Source organism: Phacochoerus africanus, chromosome 5 (genome assembly GCF_016906955.1).
Source record: "Phacochoerus africanus isolate WHEZ1 chromosome 5, ROS_Pafr_v1, whole genome shotgun sequence".
Taxonomy (NCBI): Eukaryota; Metazoa; Chordata; class Mammalia; order Artiodactyla; family Suidae; genus Phacochoerus; species Phacochoerus africanus.
This window is the reverse complement of record NC_062548.1, coordinates 58,558,868-58,572,446: the sequence shown is the minus strand read 5'-3', so window position 1 is coordinate 58,572,446 and position 13,579 is coordinate 58,558,868. Positions and strand designations below refer to the sequence as shown.

The following is a 13,579-nucleotide window of genomic DNA, read 5'->3' as shown; positions in this document are numbered from 1 at the left end:
CTGTTTTCAGGGTCTGACAGCTCTGCCAGGTGCTTGGAGCAGAGGACCAGCAGAGCTGGGGATCTGAGTTCTCCTCCTGGTTCTGATGTTAACTATTTGGCCATAAACTTCCTTGTGGCTTCTTTATAAGGGGAATAAAGAATCCAACTCTGCCTTCTTTGTAGGTTGGTGTTGAAGACAGTGTGATATGATATGGCAGAGGTGAAAGTGCTTCGAAAAACATTGTTTCATGAACATAAATACAGCACTAAACAAATACCAGACTGTGGATTTGCATGCTGCCAATATATATACCGTCTGTATCCCAAGGTCTCATCTCTAATGTTCTAGGTCTGTTTTTTTTCCCTCCTCTAAATTGTCTCTGTATATTTCCAGCCTGTTCAAAATAGAATCCCAAGTGTGTATCATCTGTAGGACTGGGTAATGGCAGAGTGCTATGTTGTTCCTGGACCTAACCCAAAGTTCCAAGAACCAGATCGTCTCCAAACTTCTTCCTAGCTTGAAAACTCATCCAATCTAAGCAACAACAATCACTAGCCAGGCATCTCTCCTCCTTGCCTTTGGACTACTATTTCAGCAGCTTATTATTTTTCAAAGCTCATTTCCCCGCCCCATGGCTACGTGTCTTCTGTCACCACTAATGATGGAGTGCTGAGGCCAAGCTGGGCATCTCTTCACTGCAGACTGACCAAGGGTATGCCTGTGACTCACGCCTTGGACTGCCCAGCATTGGGGTGCTGCGTGGCTGTCACCATAATGTTTGCAGGATTTGGAAATTCTACCTCAAGCTCAACTCCCAGGGTGTTGATCCTGGCAAGTGATATTCATGCACAACAATCCAAGAATGCTGACTCACTTTGGAAATCTGACATTCTCAGGCTTTTGACACTGAGACAGTGAAAAACTTTAATATCAGTATTCATGCTGCCAGTAATTTTTTATCCATTTAAGCACTTAATCTTTTACATATTTACCCAGCAATTTCTGAGGCTCACCATAGATCAGAGTTTGTACTCTTCTGCTGGGAGAGACTTCCCATGGTGCTGCTATAGACACATTGGTAGACACCACATGAGAATATTTTCAGACCTTTAGGCATCAGTATTTTATAATTTTCATTATAGAGCCTCTGTGTACATCCAACTGATTTTTTTGTGTTGATCTTGTACTTTGTAACGTTACAGAACTTACTTATTAGTTCTATTTGGTAGATTCTTTAGGATTTTCTTTATAGACAAGTATGTTGTCTCCAAATAGAGACAGTTTTATTTCTTCTTTTTCAATGTGTATGTTTTGTATTTCTTTTTCTTGCTATATTGCAATGGCTAGAACTGCCAGTATTGCATTGAATCAGAGTGCTGACAGTGAACATCCTTATCTTGCTTTCAATCTTAGAGGGAAAACATCCATTTTCTCACTATTAAGTATGATGTCAGCTATTAGTTGTAAGTGTTTTGTAGATGTTCTTTATTGAATTGAGAGAGCTCCCCCTGTATTCCTAGTGTCCTGAGAGTTTTTACAATGCATGGATGTTAAATTTTGTCAAGTGCTTTTTCTGAATCAATTGATATGATCATATGACTTTTCTTCTTTAGCCTGTTGCTATAGTAAATTAGACTAGTTGATTCTCAAATATTGAACCAGCCTTGCATACTTGGAATATATCCCACTTGGTTCTTCTTATACACTGTGAGATTCAACTTGCTAAATTTTTCTTAAGGCTTTTTTAAATTTTTAAAAATTTATTTTAATTATTACTATTATTTTTTGCTTTTTAGGGCCACAGCTATGGCATATGGAGGTTCCCAGGCCAGGGGTCTAATTGGAGCTACAGCTGCTGGCCTACACCACAGCCACAGCAACACCAGATCTGAGACTCATCTGTGACCTCCACCACAGCTCACGGCAACACCAGATCCTTAGCCCACTGAGCAGCGAGGCCAGGGATCGAACCCACAACCTCATGGTTCCTAGTCGGATTCATTTCTGCTGTGCCACGATGAGAACTCCCTTAAAGTTTTTTTTTTTTTTTTTTTTTAATTTCTAAGTTCATGGGAGATACCTGTCTGTTATTTCTTTTCCTGTTTTGTCTTTGTCTGGTTTTGACATTAGGGTAATGGCCTCATATGATTCAGGGAGTGTTTCTCCCCCCCCCCCTTTTTTTTCTTGAAGAGATTGTATACAATTAATGTTAATTTTTCTTTAAATATATGGTAAAATTCTGCAGTGAAAATATCAGTGACTAAAGTTTTTTTTTTTTTAGAGGGAATTTTTAAAGTAAATGTCTTTAATAGTTACAATACTATTCAGTTTAAGTACTTCAATGTGGCTGAATTTTGATAAATTTTTTAATTTCATGGAATTGGTCCGTTTCACACGTCATCAAATTTGTTTGTAGAGATGTTCATAGGATTACCCTATCCTTTTGACATGTGCTAAGTTTGCAGTGATAGCCTTTGATTAATTCTTGATATTTATTACTTGTGTTTCTTCTCTCATTACCTTCAATCTTGCTAGAATTTTTATTAATTTCTTCTAAGAACCAACTTTTTGTTCATTAATTTTCTCTATTGTTTTCTTGTTTTCAATTTCATTGATTTCTGCTCATTATTCCCTTTCTTTTTCTTGCTTTGGTTTTACTTTGCTCTGCTTTTTATAGTTTCTTGAAGTTGGATTTAGATAACTGACTTGAGATCTTTCCATAATTCTAATGTATTTAGTTCTGGAAACTTCGATCTTTGTGCTGTGTTAGCTGTATCCCACATATTTTGATAAGCTGTGTTTTTTTATTTTTTATTTTTTGGCTGTGTTGTAATTTTTATTCAATTTCTACATATATTATAAATTTCCTTTTTGAACTATGTTTTAAATTGATGCGTGCTGTTTAATTTCCAACTGTTTGGAAATTTTCCTGTTGTCTTTCCATTACTGATTTTTAGTTTGATTCTTATGGTCAGAGAATATACTGCATATGACTACAATTCTTTCAAATTTGTTAAGGTTTGTTTTATGACTCAGAATAAGGCTCATCTTGGTGAATGTTTCATGGGAAATCAAAAAGAATGTGTATTCTGCTGTTGTTGGATGAAGGTTCTATTAATATCAATTAGATTCTGTTGCTTGATGGTACTGTCCAGTTTCTCTATATCCCTGCTGATTTCCTGTCTAGTAATCCATTCATTGCTGAAAGTAGGTTTTTGAAGTCACTATAATTGTGGATTTGTCTATCTATTCAGGTCTATCAATTTTTGCCTCATGTATTTTGAAGTGCTTTTGTTTTTGCATACACATTTCAGATTGGTTAATCTTCTTAGTGGGTTGATACTTTTATCTTTATGTAATTTCCTTCTTTGTCTCCAGTAATTGTATTTGCTCTAAACTCTACTTTTTTTTTTTTACTATTAATATAGCCACTTCCGAGCTTTTAATTTTTACATGATGTATTTTCTATTATTTTTACTTTTAACCTACCTATGTCATTATGTTTGAAGTGAGTTTCTTGAAAACAGTGATAGTTGGGTTATTTTTAAAAAGTCCATTCTGCCAATCTCTATCGTTGAGCTTCTATATTTAGACCATATACATTGAATATAATTATTTATATGTCAGTTTAAGTCTGCTATATTAGCCATTGTATACTGTTTTTTCCTTTTGCTGCTGCTTCTTTTTTTTTTTTTTTCTTGCCTTCATATGGCTTGCTAGTACATTTCTCAGTGTTTCGTTTTGATTCATTTACAGTGTTTTTGAGCATTTTGCTCTGCACAGTTTCTTTTGGGGTTGCTCTAGGTAATGCCATATCACAGCCTACTGGTATCCACTTTGAAGTGTAGACACTTTGTCTCCATTTAAGCTCATTCATCCTCTGCACTATGGAAACTATCTTCAACAGTTCACCTGGAATCAGAACAGAGCTTTAGAAGTTTGGGTCCAAAATAGGAAGCCTGTGGTCCTTGAACGTCAGGTATGACCTTGAAGTCTGAAGCCATTCCTGCAGTAACACCCACTGGTGTAGGCACTGGGCTTGCAGGTACCCCACGTAACAGATCCTCCTTTATGCCCATGAATGCTGTTCAAAGAAACATAAGACTAAACCATCCACTATAGTTCAGACCTCAGATGTAAGATAAATAAGCCCTAGGCAGAAGGTCAGTATCAATACATAGTGTCATAACTGTGGCTGTTTGGGTAAAATGAAGTACTGGTACCAGAAGGTGTGGATCCCACCATGGAGACCACTCTAAGGATTTGCTATCCCCAAATATAGAGATATGTAGATAGATATCTCTAGATAAATATACTATCTCTGAGTTCTGGAAATTTAAACCAACAAGCAATGCATCACGTTTCTTCCTTTTATTGCTTTTCTCGCCCCCAGATCATTTACTGAGTGGATTAAAGCTCACAGTTCTGAATCATGAGATATACTATGTTCCTCAGTCACTGTGCTAATACCTGGCTAACTCACATTTTGGCATGATCAGAATTGTACTTATCAATTAGTCAGGCAGTTGGATTGAAGAAACTGGTAGCAGGGAGATCAAGCTTCTATAGAGGGCAGGAGATGAAGCAGGGAAGGTCTGAACAAAGGTGTGGCCATGGAGACATAAAGGAACAGAATTATGTAGGAGAAGCTATGGAAAGAGAATGTGAAAGGATACAGCAGGGGATTGGGTTTGGGAGCCAAGGAAGGAGAGAGGGTCTGAGTGGCATCATTAACAAAAGCAGCTGAGGTCTCGGTGGGCGGCCAGAAAGGCTGGTTCGGAACTCCAGGAAGACATCAGAGTTAAGGATCTTGATTTGGGAGCCTCCTGGGCAGAGATGAGAGTGAAAGCTATGTGAATGGATGAGATCACCATGGGGAGGATGGAGAGAAAAAGCAACAAAGACTGAACCCTGATCAGGAAAAAGCAATGCAAAACAGCCAAGGCAGTGCCATCGAATGGCAGACAGAGAACCTGACAGACAGTCACAGGCTCCAAAGACATCAAAGATGTTAAGGACCAGGAAGAGAAAGGGCCACTGGTTTGGCCCAGTGACAAATAGGTCATGGTGGCCCATAAGGACAGATGCCAGCAAAGAGTTGCAGTGGACAGGAACGGAGGGCCCAGGAGAGAGCTGGGGGAGAGAAGGCAGAGCTCAGGAGCAACAGTCATTGACGGTGTGGGTGTTTTCTTTTGTTTGGGAAAATAGCAGCTTGTGGTAGGCCCACGGGAGAAGAGTACCTTGGGAAAGAGCAAACAGGGCCTGGAGAAGGATGGAGGGAGGAGGTGAGGTCAGAGAGCCAGAGGGGAAAAGGGTTCTGCAGTTCTCCTCTGGGATGGAAGAGGAGCAGAGATGCACACAGCTAGGAAAAAGTTTAAGATGAAAACCATGGAAGCACAGCATGCCACTCCAAAGGCCCTATCTGTGTGGTTCATTTTCTTTTTAATCCCAAAGGCTTCTCTGGTTGAAACCTATGTGATCCAGTTGGGGGCAAAGGTGTTTCCAAATCCAACTCACCATCAGAATTAACTGGGAAAATTTTAAAAAATTACAGATTCCTAAGCCCAAACCTAGCCACCCTGAATATGAATTTCTGGTGGAGGGACCCAGGAATCTTCATTTTTAAAAAAACTTCCACAGTGATTCTGCCGGTTAGCTGGGCTAGAGACCTCCTGAGAATGTTTTCAACCAAGGACATGCATCAGAATCACAGGGGCAGGTGTTGATGGACCAAGACTTCTAGGATGAGCACAGCTGCTGATATTTTAAAAAGCCATTTTGAGATGAAGGATTAAGAAGATGTGATGTATATATACACAATGGAATAGTACCCAGCCATAAAAAAGAACAAAATAATGCCATTTTCAGCAACATGGATGGAACTAGAGACTCTCATACTAAGTGAAATCAGTCAGAAAGAGAAAGACAAATACCATATGATATCACATATCTGGAATCTAACATACAGCACAAATGAACCTTTCCACAGAAAAGAAAATCATGGACTGGAGGACAGACTTGTGGTTGCCAAGGGGGAGGGGGAGGGGGAGGGGAAGGGGAAGGGAGTGAGATGGACTGGGAATTCGGGGTTAACAGATGCAAACTACTGCCTTTGGAATGGATGACAGCACTGGGAACTACATCTAGTCACTTATGATGGAGGATGATGGAGGATAACGTGAGAAAAAAAGAATGTATACAGGTATGTGTGACCGGGTCTCTTTGCTGTTCCGTAGAAAACTGACAGAACACTGTAAACCAGCTATGTGGAAAAAAATTAAAATCATTAAAAAAAATAATAAAAAGCTCCCCAGGTGATCTGACCTGCACCGTGGTTAGTGGTTAAGCACCACAGTGAGAAAACTGGATTGAAAACGACAATCAGGTCGGAAAGGATACTGAAGTCGCCATATAGCCTGGTTCTCTGTTACTGATTTCACCCAACAATTTCCTTTGGATCCTTTTTTTCCTCTTCAAACAGCACCTGCGCCTAGCCTGGCTGTCACAGGTACCGGTGCGATTCCCTGTGGCTCCTCAGGCAGCCAGGCCAGTGGGGAGGTCCCCTCTGCTCCAGGGAGAGAGACAGGCTCTGGAATTTTCTGAACTCTTTTTATGGGAAACCATATGGAATAACACTGTTCTTTCTCTCAACTAACCACATACTGTACCTTAGGCAAGAAACGTGGAGAAAAGGTGAGAGAAAAAGCAATGATGGTTCGAATTTCACTAACCCCAAAGAAAATCGGAGCAGACAGATTCATAATTAATTTGGTCAAAAAATTCTTTACACTCTTCTGTCGATTTTTTTTTTCCTTTTTAAAGAAGCAGCAAGAATACGACCACAGCTACAGAAATGAGAGCCTGACACAGAGTTGTCTGCCTGTGAGGGAGGCTGCAAGCCCAGATCCTTTAATGCCTCCCGGAGAAATACAACGTTTTCTTTTATCCAAAATGGTTGGTGTGATCCAATTCCTGCTTCAGCAGCCCCAACGCCTCATCTGTTGGAGTCTTTAAGTTTACGGCACAGACGGAAGCTGTCAGTTCCTCTCCCTTTTTATAGGACCTTCACATTTGCATACTCGACAGACAGCCTCAGAGGCCATATTCCCCCCAACGTAATAACCCTACACTTGAAATACGAAAGATATAATAGGAGCATGAAAATATTCTTACCCCGATGAAGGCTGGCTCCAGCTGTGGCTTAGTAAGTCAAAAACTAGTAAACTTGCTTGTAATAACATCCTAAAAATTCCAAAGGTTATTTTCCCTCATCCACAGTTAAAAAGCCATCTCCTGCAGAACAGTGTCACATCTGTGACGTGTCCAGGATTAAGGCAAGAGCGTTCTTGCTTATAGTAATTTGTCTGGTTGAAGATTAAAGGAAAAAAACCTGCCTTGAGCTGTCAGTTAATATTTTTTAACTTAAAAAAAAAAAAAAGCCATCTTCATGTCTCACAGCAGAACTGTGTGATTTTTTTAAACAGGTAAATTCTCCTTCACATCAGGCATCTGATAGGTTTTCTTCCTTTTTTTTTTTTTAGCATGTCAGCACGAAAATGAGGCAAGCAAACAAAACATGACCCATGAAGTTTTAAATATGTCTTACTAACATCAACGGAAGTTACTTAGCTTTCTTCGATATCGAATTACCAAAGCATCTCAATGAAAAAACAAAATCCTCCTTGCAATTAATAAAGAATCAGGGTGTTCTAACAAAACTGAAAGCTTCAAATTCCAAATCTTTTCATTCCTGGATGAGCTTTGGTATTCAAATTTTAATAGGATGCCTGCTTTTTTTGTTTGTTTGTTTTGGCCAATGTTCAGGCTACAGAGTCTGTGAAACACACTTTTTCCATCCTAGGACCTGTTTTAGGATTTCTTTTTTTTTCTTTCTTTTTTTTTTTTTTTTGGTCTTTTGAGGGGTGCATTCACAGCATACGGAGGTTCCCAGGCTAGGGGTCGAATTGGAGCTGTAGACGCCAGCCTACACCAGAGCCACAGCAACGCCAGATCTGAGTGGCGTCTGTGACCCACACCACAGCTCATGGCACCCACTGATCGAGGCCAGGGATCGAACCCGCAACCTCATGGGTCCTAGTCAGATTTGTTTCCACTGCACCATGATGGGAACTCCTGTTTTAGGATTTCTTTCTTGCAAATTGTTAGTTATTTTGCTTGGCAGATTGTCAGAACTCATTCTTTCTTTCTCTCTTTCTCCTGCTACTTCCTCTCTTTTCCCGTCTCTTTTCTCTCCTGTCTTCATCTTCTTTACTCTTTGATAAGTTATGGATTTAAATTAAAGCCCACCTGGACCTGCAGTCTATGTGATATGTGGCAGGGTTGCTGGGGTTAGCAAATAAAAATACAGGCTCCCCAGTTACATCTGAATCTCAGGTGAAAATCAATCTTTTTAGCGTCAGTATGTCCCAAATATTGCATGAGATGTACTTATTACACTTGTAAACCCATTCCTTGTTCATCTGAAATTCAAATGTAACTGGGTGTCTTATGTTTTATCTGGCAATTCCAGTTTGGAGGTTAGAAGGGACATGAAACAACAAAGACATCCATTTACAACTCCTGGAAGAAGAGAAATTTCCATTCCTGCACTTCTGAATGCCTTTTGTCTAGGTCTAACATTCTCCATGGTATGACTTTAGTTTATTTTTGCTCGATCAAGTTTGACTAACAGCTCCACAGAGGATGCCACATCCTGGTACTGAAGGAGAGTCCCCAGGGTTTCAGGGCTAGCCCAGCATCACCCCAATCCAGCATCTGCAAAATTGATGTCTAGGGCAACAGGCTAAGATCTTAGTCCAAGCCACAAAAACCATACAAATACTCAAGTATTAATGGATCCCTTTTCTTCAAAATATGAACCTCAAATTTAGTACTTTTATTTACTTATTTTTTGTCTTCTTGCCTTTTCTAGGGCCGCTCCCGTGGAGTATGGAAGTTCCCAGGCTAGGGGTCTAAACAGAGCTGTTGCCGCTGGCCTACACCACAGCCACAGCAATGCCTGATCTGAGCCACATGTTCGACCTACACCACAACTCATGGTAACACTGGATCTTTAACCCACTGAGCGAGGCCAGGGATCAAACACTCAACCTCGTGGTTCCTAGTTGGATTCGTTTCGGCTGCCCAACAACGGGAACTCCTAGTACTTTTATTTCTTATTTATTTTTGTCTTTTTCTTTTTGTCTTTTTAGGGCCACACTTGCAGCATATGGAGGTTCCCAGGCTAGGGATCCAACTGAGCTGCAGCTGCTGGCCTACACCACAGCCACAGCAATGCCTGATTTGAGCCACGTCTGTGACATACACCATAGCTCACAGCAATTAGGGTTAGGGTTAGGGTTAGAATAAAAAATTCTTTTTTTTATTTTTAGGGTCATATTCGTGGCATATGGAGGTTCCCAGGTTAGGCGTTGGAGCGAAGCTACAGCTGCCAGCCTACGCCACAGCTACAGCAATGCGGGATCCAAGCCGAGTCTGCAATCTACACCACCACGGCAACACCAGATCCTTAAACCACTGATCGAGGCCAGGGATCAAACCTACAACCTCACGGTTTCTAGTGGGATTCATTTCTGCTGCGTCACGACAGGAACTACTCCAAGGCCGGATTCTTAACTCAATGAATGAGGCCAGGGATCCAGGTTGCGTCCTCATGGACACTAGTTGGGTTGGTTACCGCTGTGCTACCATGGGAACTCGTTAGGATATTTAAAGGCACTGAAGTCTGCCCATTCTCAGGACATGTGGCATGATTGGCAATGGTATTATTCCAAAAAACCCCAAAAAACAAACAAACAAAAAAACCAATAGAATTCAAACTTAACCTCAAAATGTGATACAATAATCACCTCTTGGACATTTCAAAGGCAAGATACAATAATGATATGCTACAGACATTTAAAGAAATGATAAAAATCTTAATTAAGCTCATCATTAATGCAAGCATATTTTGCAACACTAAAGGATACCCGGGGTACCACATAATTCAGAAATGCTGTTCTCTTATTCAGAGACACATTTATCATTAGCATTTGGAAGTAACTTGAGGTCTAGGAGCTGAAAGAGAGTCTAGGAGACTGTAGACAAGCACGGTTAAAAGCCTGGGCACGGGAGGCAAAAAAATGAGTTCAAATCCCAGTTCTGTCACACACTAGCTGTGTGACTCTGGGCAAGTTACTTACCCTCTCAGTGCATCATTTCCCTTATCTGTAAATGGGGATAACCATCCCAGAGAGCTGTGAGAATAATATGAGTGAAATGCTTAGAACAGTGCCTTGCAGGTAGTAAATTAGTAAATGCTCAGTAAATTTGGGGCGGGGTGGGTGGGGGGCTTTGAGAGTCACGTGACCCAGCCCAACCTGTCAACAGGAAAACAAAACTCACAACATTAGAGAATGTCTCTATTTTTATAGTCGGCTCATGAGAAAAAAGGTTTTTTTTTCTTGTAGTCAAATGGTAATATCTTTTTTTCAAAATGATAAAAAATGACTTTTATATATTTCTGCATTAAAAAGCCTCTATTTTCAGAGCTGTCCACTTCTCGGGTTATATGAATGTAGCATCATTCTGTTTCAAGAAGGGAGGCTATATGGTTAACAGTTCGACCCAGCTATTGGTTGTTTTGTTCGTCTCACTCTGCTTATTATTCTCTTTTCTTGCCAAAACTCCAAAGGCAAAATGAATAATACTCTCTCCCCCACGCATACAAGCCAATTAATCTAACTTAATCCTCTAGCTTTAGTGTCAAACAGACTTTCCAATGAAAGAGTCCCCAGTCCCTGCGTTTCCTGCCATCTGGCTGCTCAGAACTTCATTTGTTTGTATTTTGAAGCAGCAATTGAGCCCAGCAGGGCTAGCTCCTTGTGAAAATGCTGCCCAGGTGTCTGGGTCCGAGGCAGTGGGTCCGAGGGTGTTCTCAAGTCAGATACTTGTGGGGAAATATCTCAGCTGGGCCACACCTGCTCTGTGAGCTCTCTGAGCCTTGGTTTCTTTACCTAGAAAAAGGGACATTCTAATGCTGTCGACTTTTTGGAGTTGCTCTGAGGGTTCAAAGAACTGACTCATCTACAGGGTGATCCTGTATTTGCATTTATACTGGTGGTCCCGGCAGAGCCATCATCTCATACAGACAGCCTATTTTTAGAAAATGTTTAGGACACAGTCTGGCATAGTGTTAGTATTCACTATTTGTTCCCTCTTCTTCGTGATATACTGACATTTGCACTATTCAAAAGAGACGCTTTAAGTCCCACACAGTCCCCACTGTTAAAGCAGGAATGGCTTTCTTAACACAGATAGGTGAGTGTGTGCAGGTGTGTGAAAGTGTGGCTACCTGCCTGTTGTGGCCACAGTCCCCAGCCTTCTGTATACTTTGGTCCTTTTAGAAGCTAAAAGTGGAGACTGAATTCTCGGTGGTAGAACCTTGAGGGCAGAGGCTTAAATATTTTACATGCTTTGATGGGATCACATGAGTACGGCTTTACCAAAATATGCTCTGCCAACAGCAGGAGGCCTTTTGGGGTGAGCAGGTGGGTGGGGGCTGGGAAGCTGGCCTTTGGCTTCTACCAGCTACTTGGACTGTCCAAGGAATTCCAGACTCCAGCCTCTGCTATTTCCAAGACCTCCATCACTGCGCTGAAAGACCGCCTTTACTCATTGCCTGTAGCTGGTCTTCCTCCTGCCTCCTCCCGCAAGCTTCCTCCCAGGCTTGGTGGGTGCAATGCCCTTGACCATGTGGAGGAGGGCAGATAATAAGGGCTTTAAGGGAAATGCCAGCCCTTTGCTCAGAAACAGCATTTCTTAAGGGACACCCCCACCCCTGGACACTGTTCGTGGGAATGTAAATTGGTGCAGCCACCGTGGAGAATAGTATGGAGGTTCCTTAAAAAAACTAAAAATAGAGCTACCATATGATCTTGCAGTCCCACTTCTGGGCATATATCTAGACAAAACTATAATGCAAAAAGATACATGCACCCCCTATGTTCACAGCAGCACTATTTACAACAACAAAGACATGGAAGCAAACTAAATGTCCACTGACAGACGAATGGATAAAAAAGATGCAGTGTGTGTGTGTGTGTGTGTGTGTGTGTGTGTGTGTGTATGTGTATAATGGAATATGAGTCATAAAGAAGAATGAAATAATGCCTTTTGCAGCAACATGGATGGACCTCTTGATTATCATGCTAAATGAAGTCAGACAGAGAAAGAAAAATATCATATGATATCACATATATATGGAGTCTAAAATATGACACAAATGAACTCATCTACGATAGAGAAAAAGACTCAAAGACAGAGAAAAGAGATTGTGGTTGCCAAGGGGTGGGGGATAGGGGAGGGATGGATTGGGAATTTGGGATTAGCAGATGAAAACTATTATATATAGGATGGATCAACAATAAGGCCTTACTGTCCAGCACAGGGAACTCTATTCAGTATCCCGTGATAAACCATAATGGAAAAGAAAAAAGATACACAGATGGCCAACAAGCACATGAAAAAATGCTCAACATCCCTGATTATTAGAGAAATGCAAATTAAAACTACCATGAGATACCACCTCACACCCGTCAGAATGGCCATCATTAATAAGTCCACAAATAACAAATGCTAGAGGGGGTATGAAGAAAAGGGAACGCTCCTGCACTGTTGGTGGGAATGTAAGCTGGTACAACCACCATGGAGAACAGTATGGAGATATCTTAGAAAAGTATACATAGAACTACCATATGACCCAGCTATCCCACTCTTGGGCATATGTCCAGACAAAACTTTCCTTAAAAAAGATGCATGTACCTGCATGTTCATTGCAGCACTATTCACAATAGCTAAGACATGGAATCAACCCAAATGTCCATTGACAGATGATTGGATTAGGAAGATGTGGTATATATACACAATGGAATACTACGCAGCCACAAACAAGAATGAAATAATGCCATTTGCAGCAGCATGGATGGAACTAGAGACTCTCATCCTGAGTGAAGTAAGTCAGAAAGAGAAAGGCAAATTCCATATGAGATCACTTATATGTGGAATCTAATATATGGCACAAATGAACCTTTCCACAGAAAAGAAAATCATGGACTTGGAGAACAGACTTGTGGTTGCCAAGGGGGAGGGGAAGGGAGTGGGATGGACGGGGAATCTGGGGTTAATAGATGCAAACTTTTGCTTTTGGAATGGATTAGCAATGAGATCCTGCTGTGTAGCACTGAGAACTATGTCTAGTCACTTATGATGGAGCATGATAATGGGAGAAAAAAGAATGTATACATGTATGTGTAACTAGGTCACCATGCTGTGCAGTAGAAAAAAAATGGTGTTGGGGAAATCACAATTAAAAAATGAAAAGAAAAAGACACTTTGCTAAGTGGAAAACAAACAGGATTGCTTCCTCAATATCTTTTCTACTTCATGTGCCCTCTGCACCAGACCAAAAGCAGCACCTCCAAGTGGCTCTGACCCTGCCAGGATCTCAGCTCTGCCACTGCCAAGCGTGAGGTCTCCAAGAGCCCACTTCCTTCTCTGAGACCTCGATTTTCCCCTCTGTACTGTGAGACGCAGTAAT

The 13,579-nt window shown here is 41.0% G+C and overlaps 1 protein-coding gene across 13 annotated transcripts in view; it reads right to left on the bottom strand.

Moving 5' to 3' along the window:
• The window catches only part of AFF3 (ALF transcription elongation factor 3), a 598,632-nt gene that overhangs the window by 150,797 nt on the left and 434,256 nt on the right, over positions 1 to 13,579 (bottom strand). For 10 of the 13 annotated variants that reach the window (XR_007135070.1, XM_047781424.1, XM_047781427.1 and 7 more), the window contains one exon: positions 10,185 to 10,238. The exons of the other annotated variants lie outside the window; for them this stretch is intronic. Coding sequence is in view for 9 of the 10 variants with exons in the window: in XM_047781424.1 (XP_047637380.1) it covers positions 10,185 to 10,238 (54 nt within the window). In the remaining variant the exon portion in view is untranslated. The remainder of the gene's footprint in view (positions 1 to 10,184; positions 10,239 to 13,579) is intronic. 13 annotated transcript variants of the gene reach the window in all.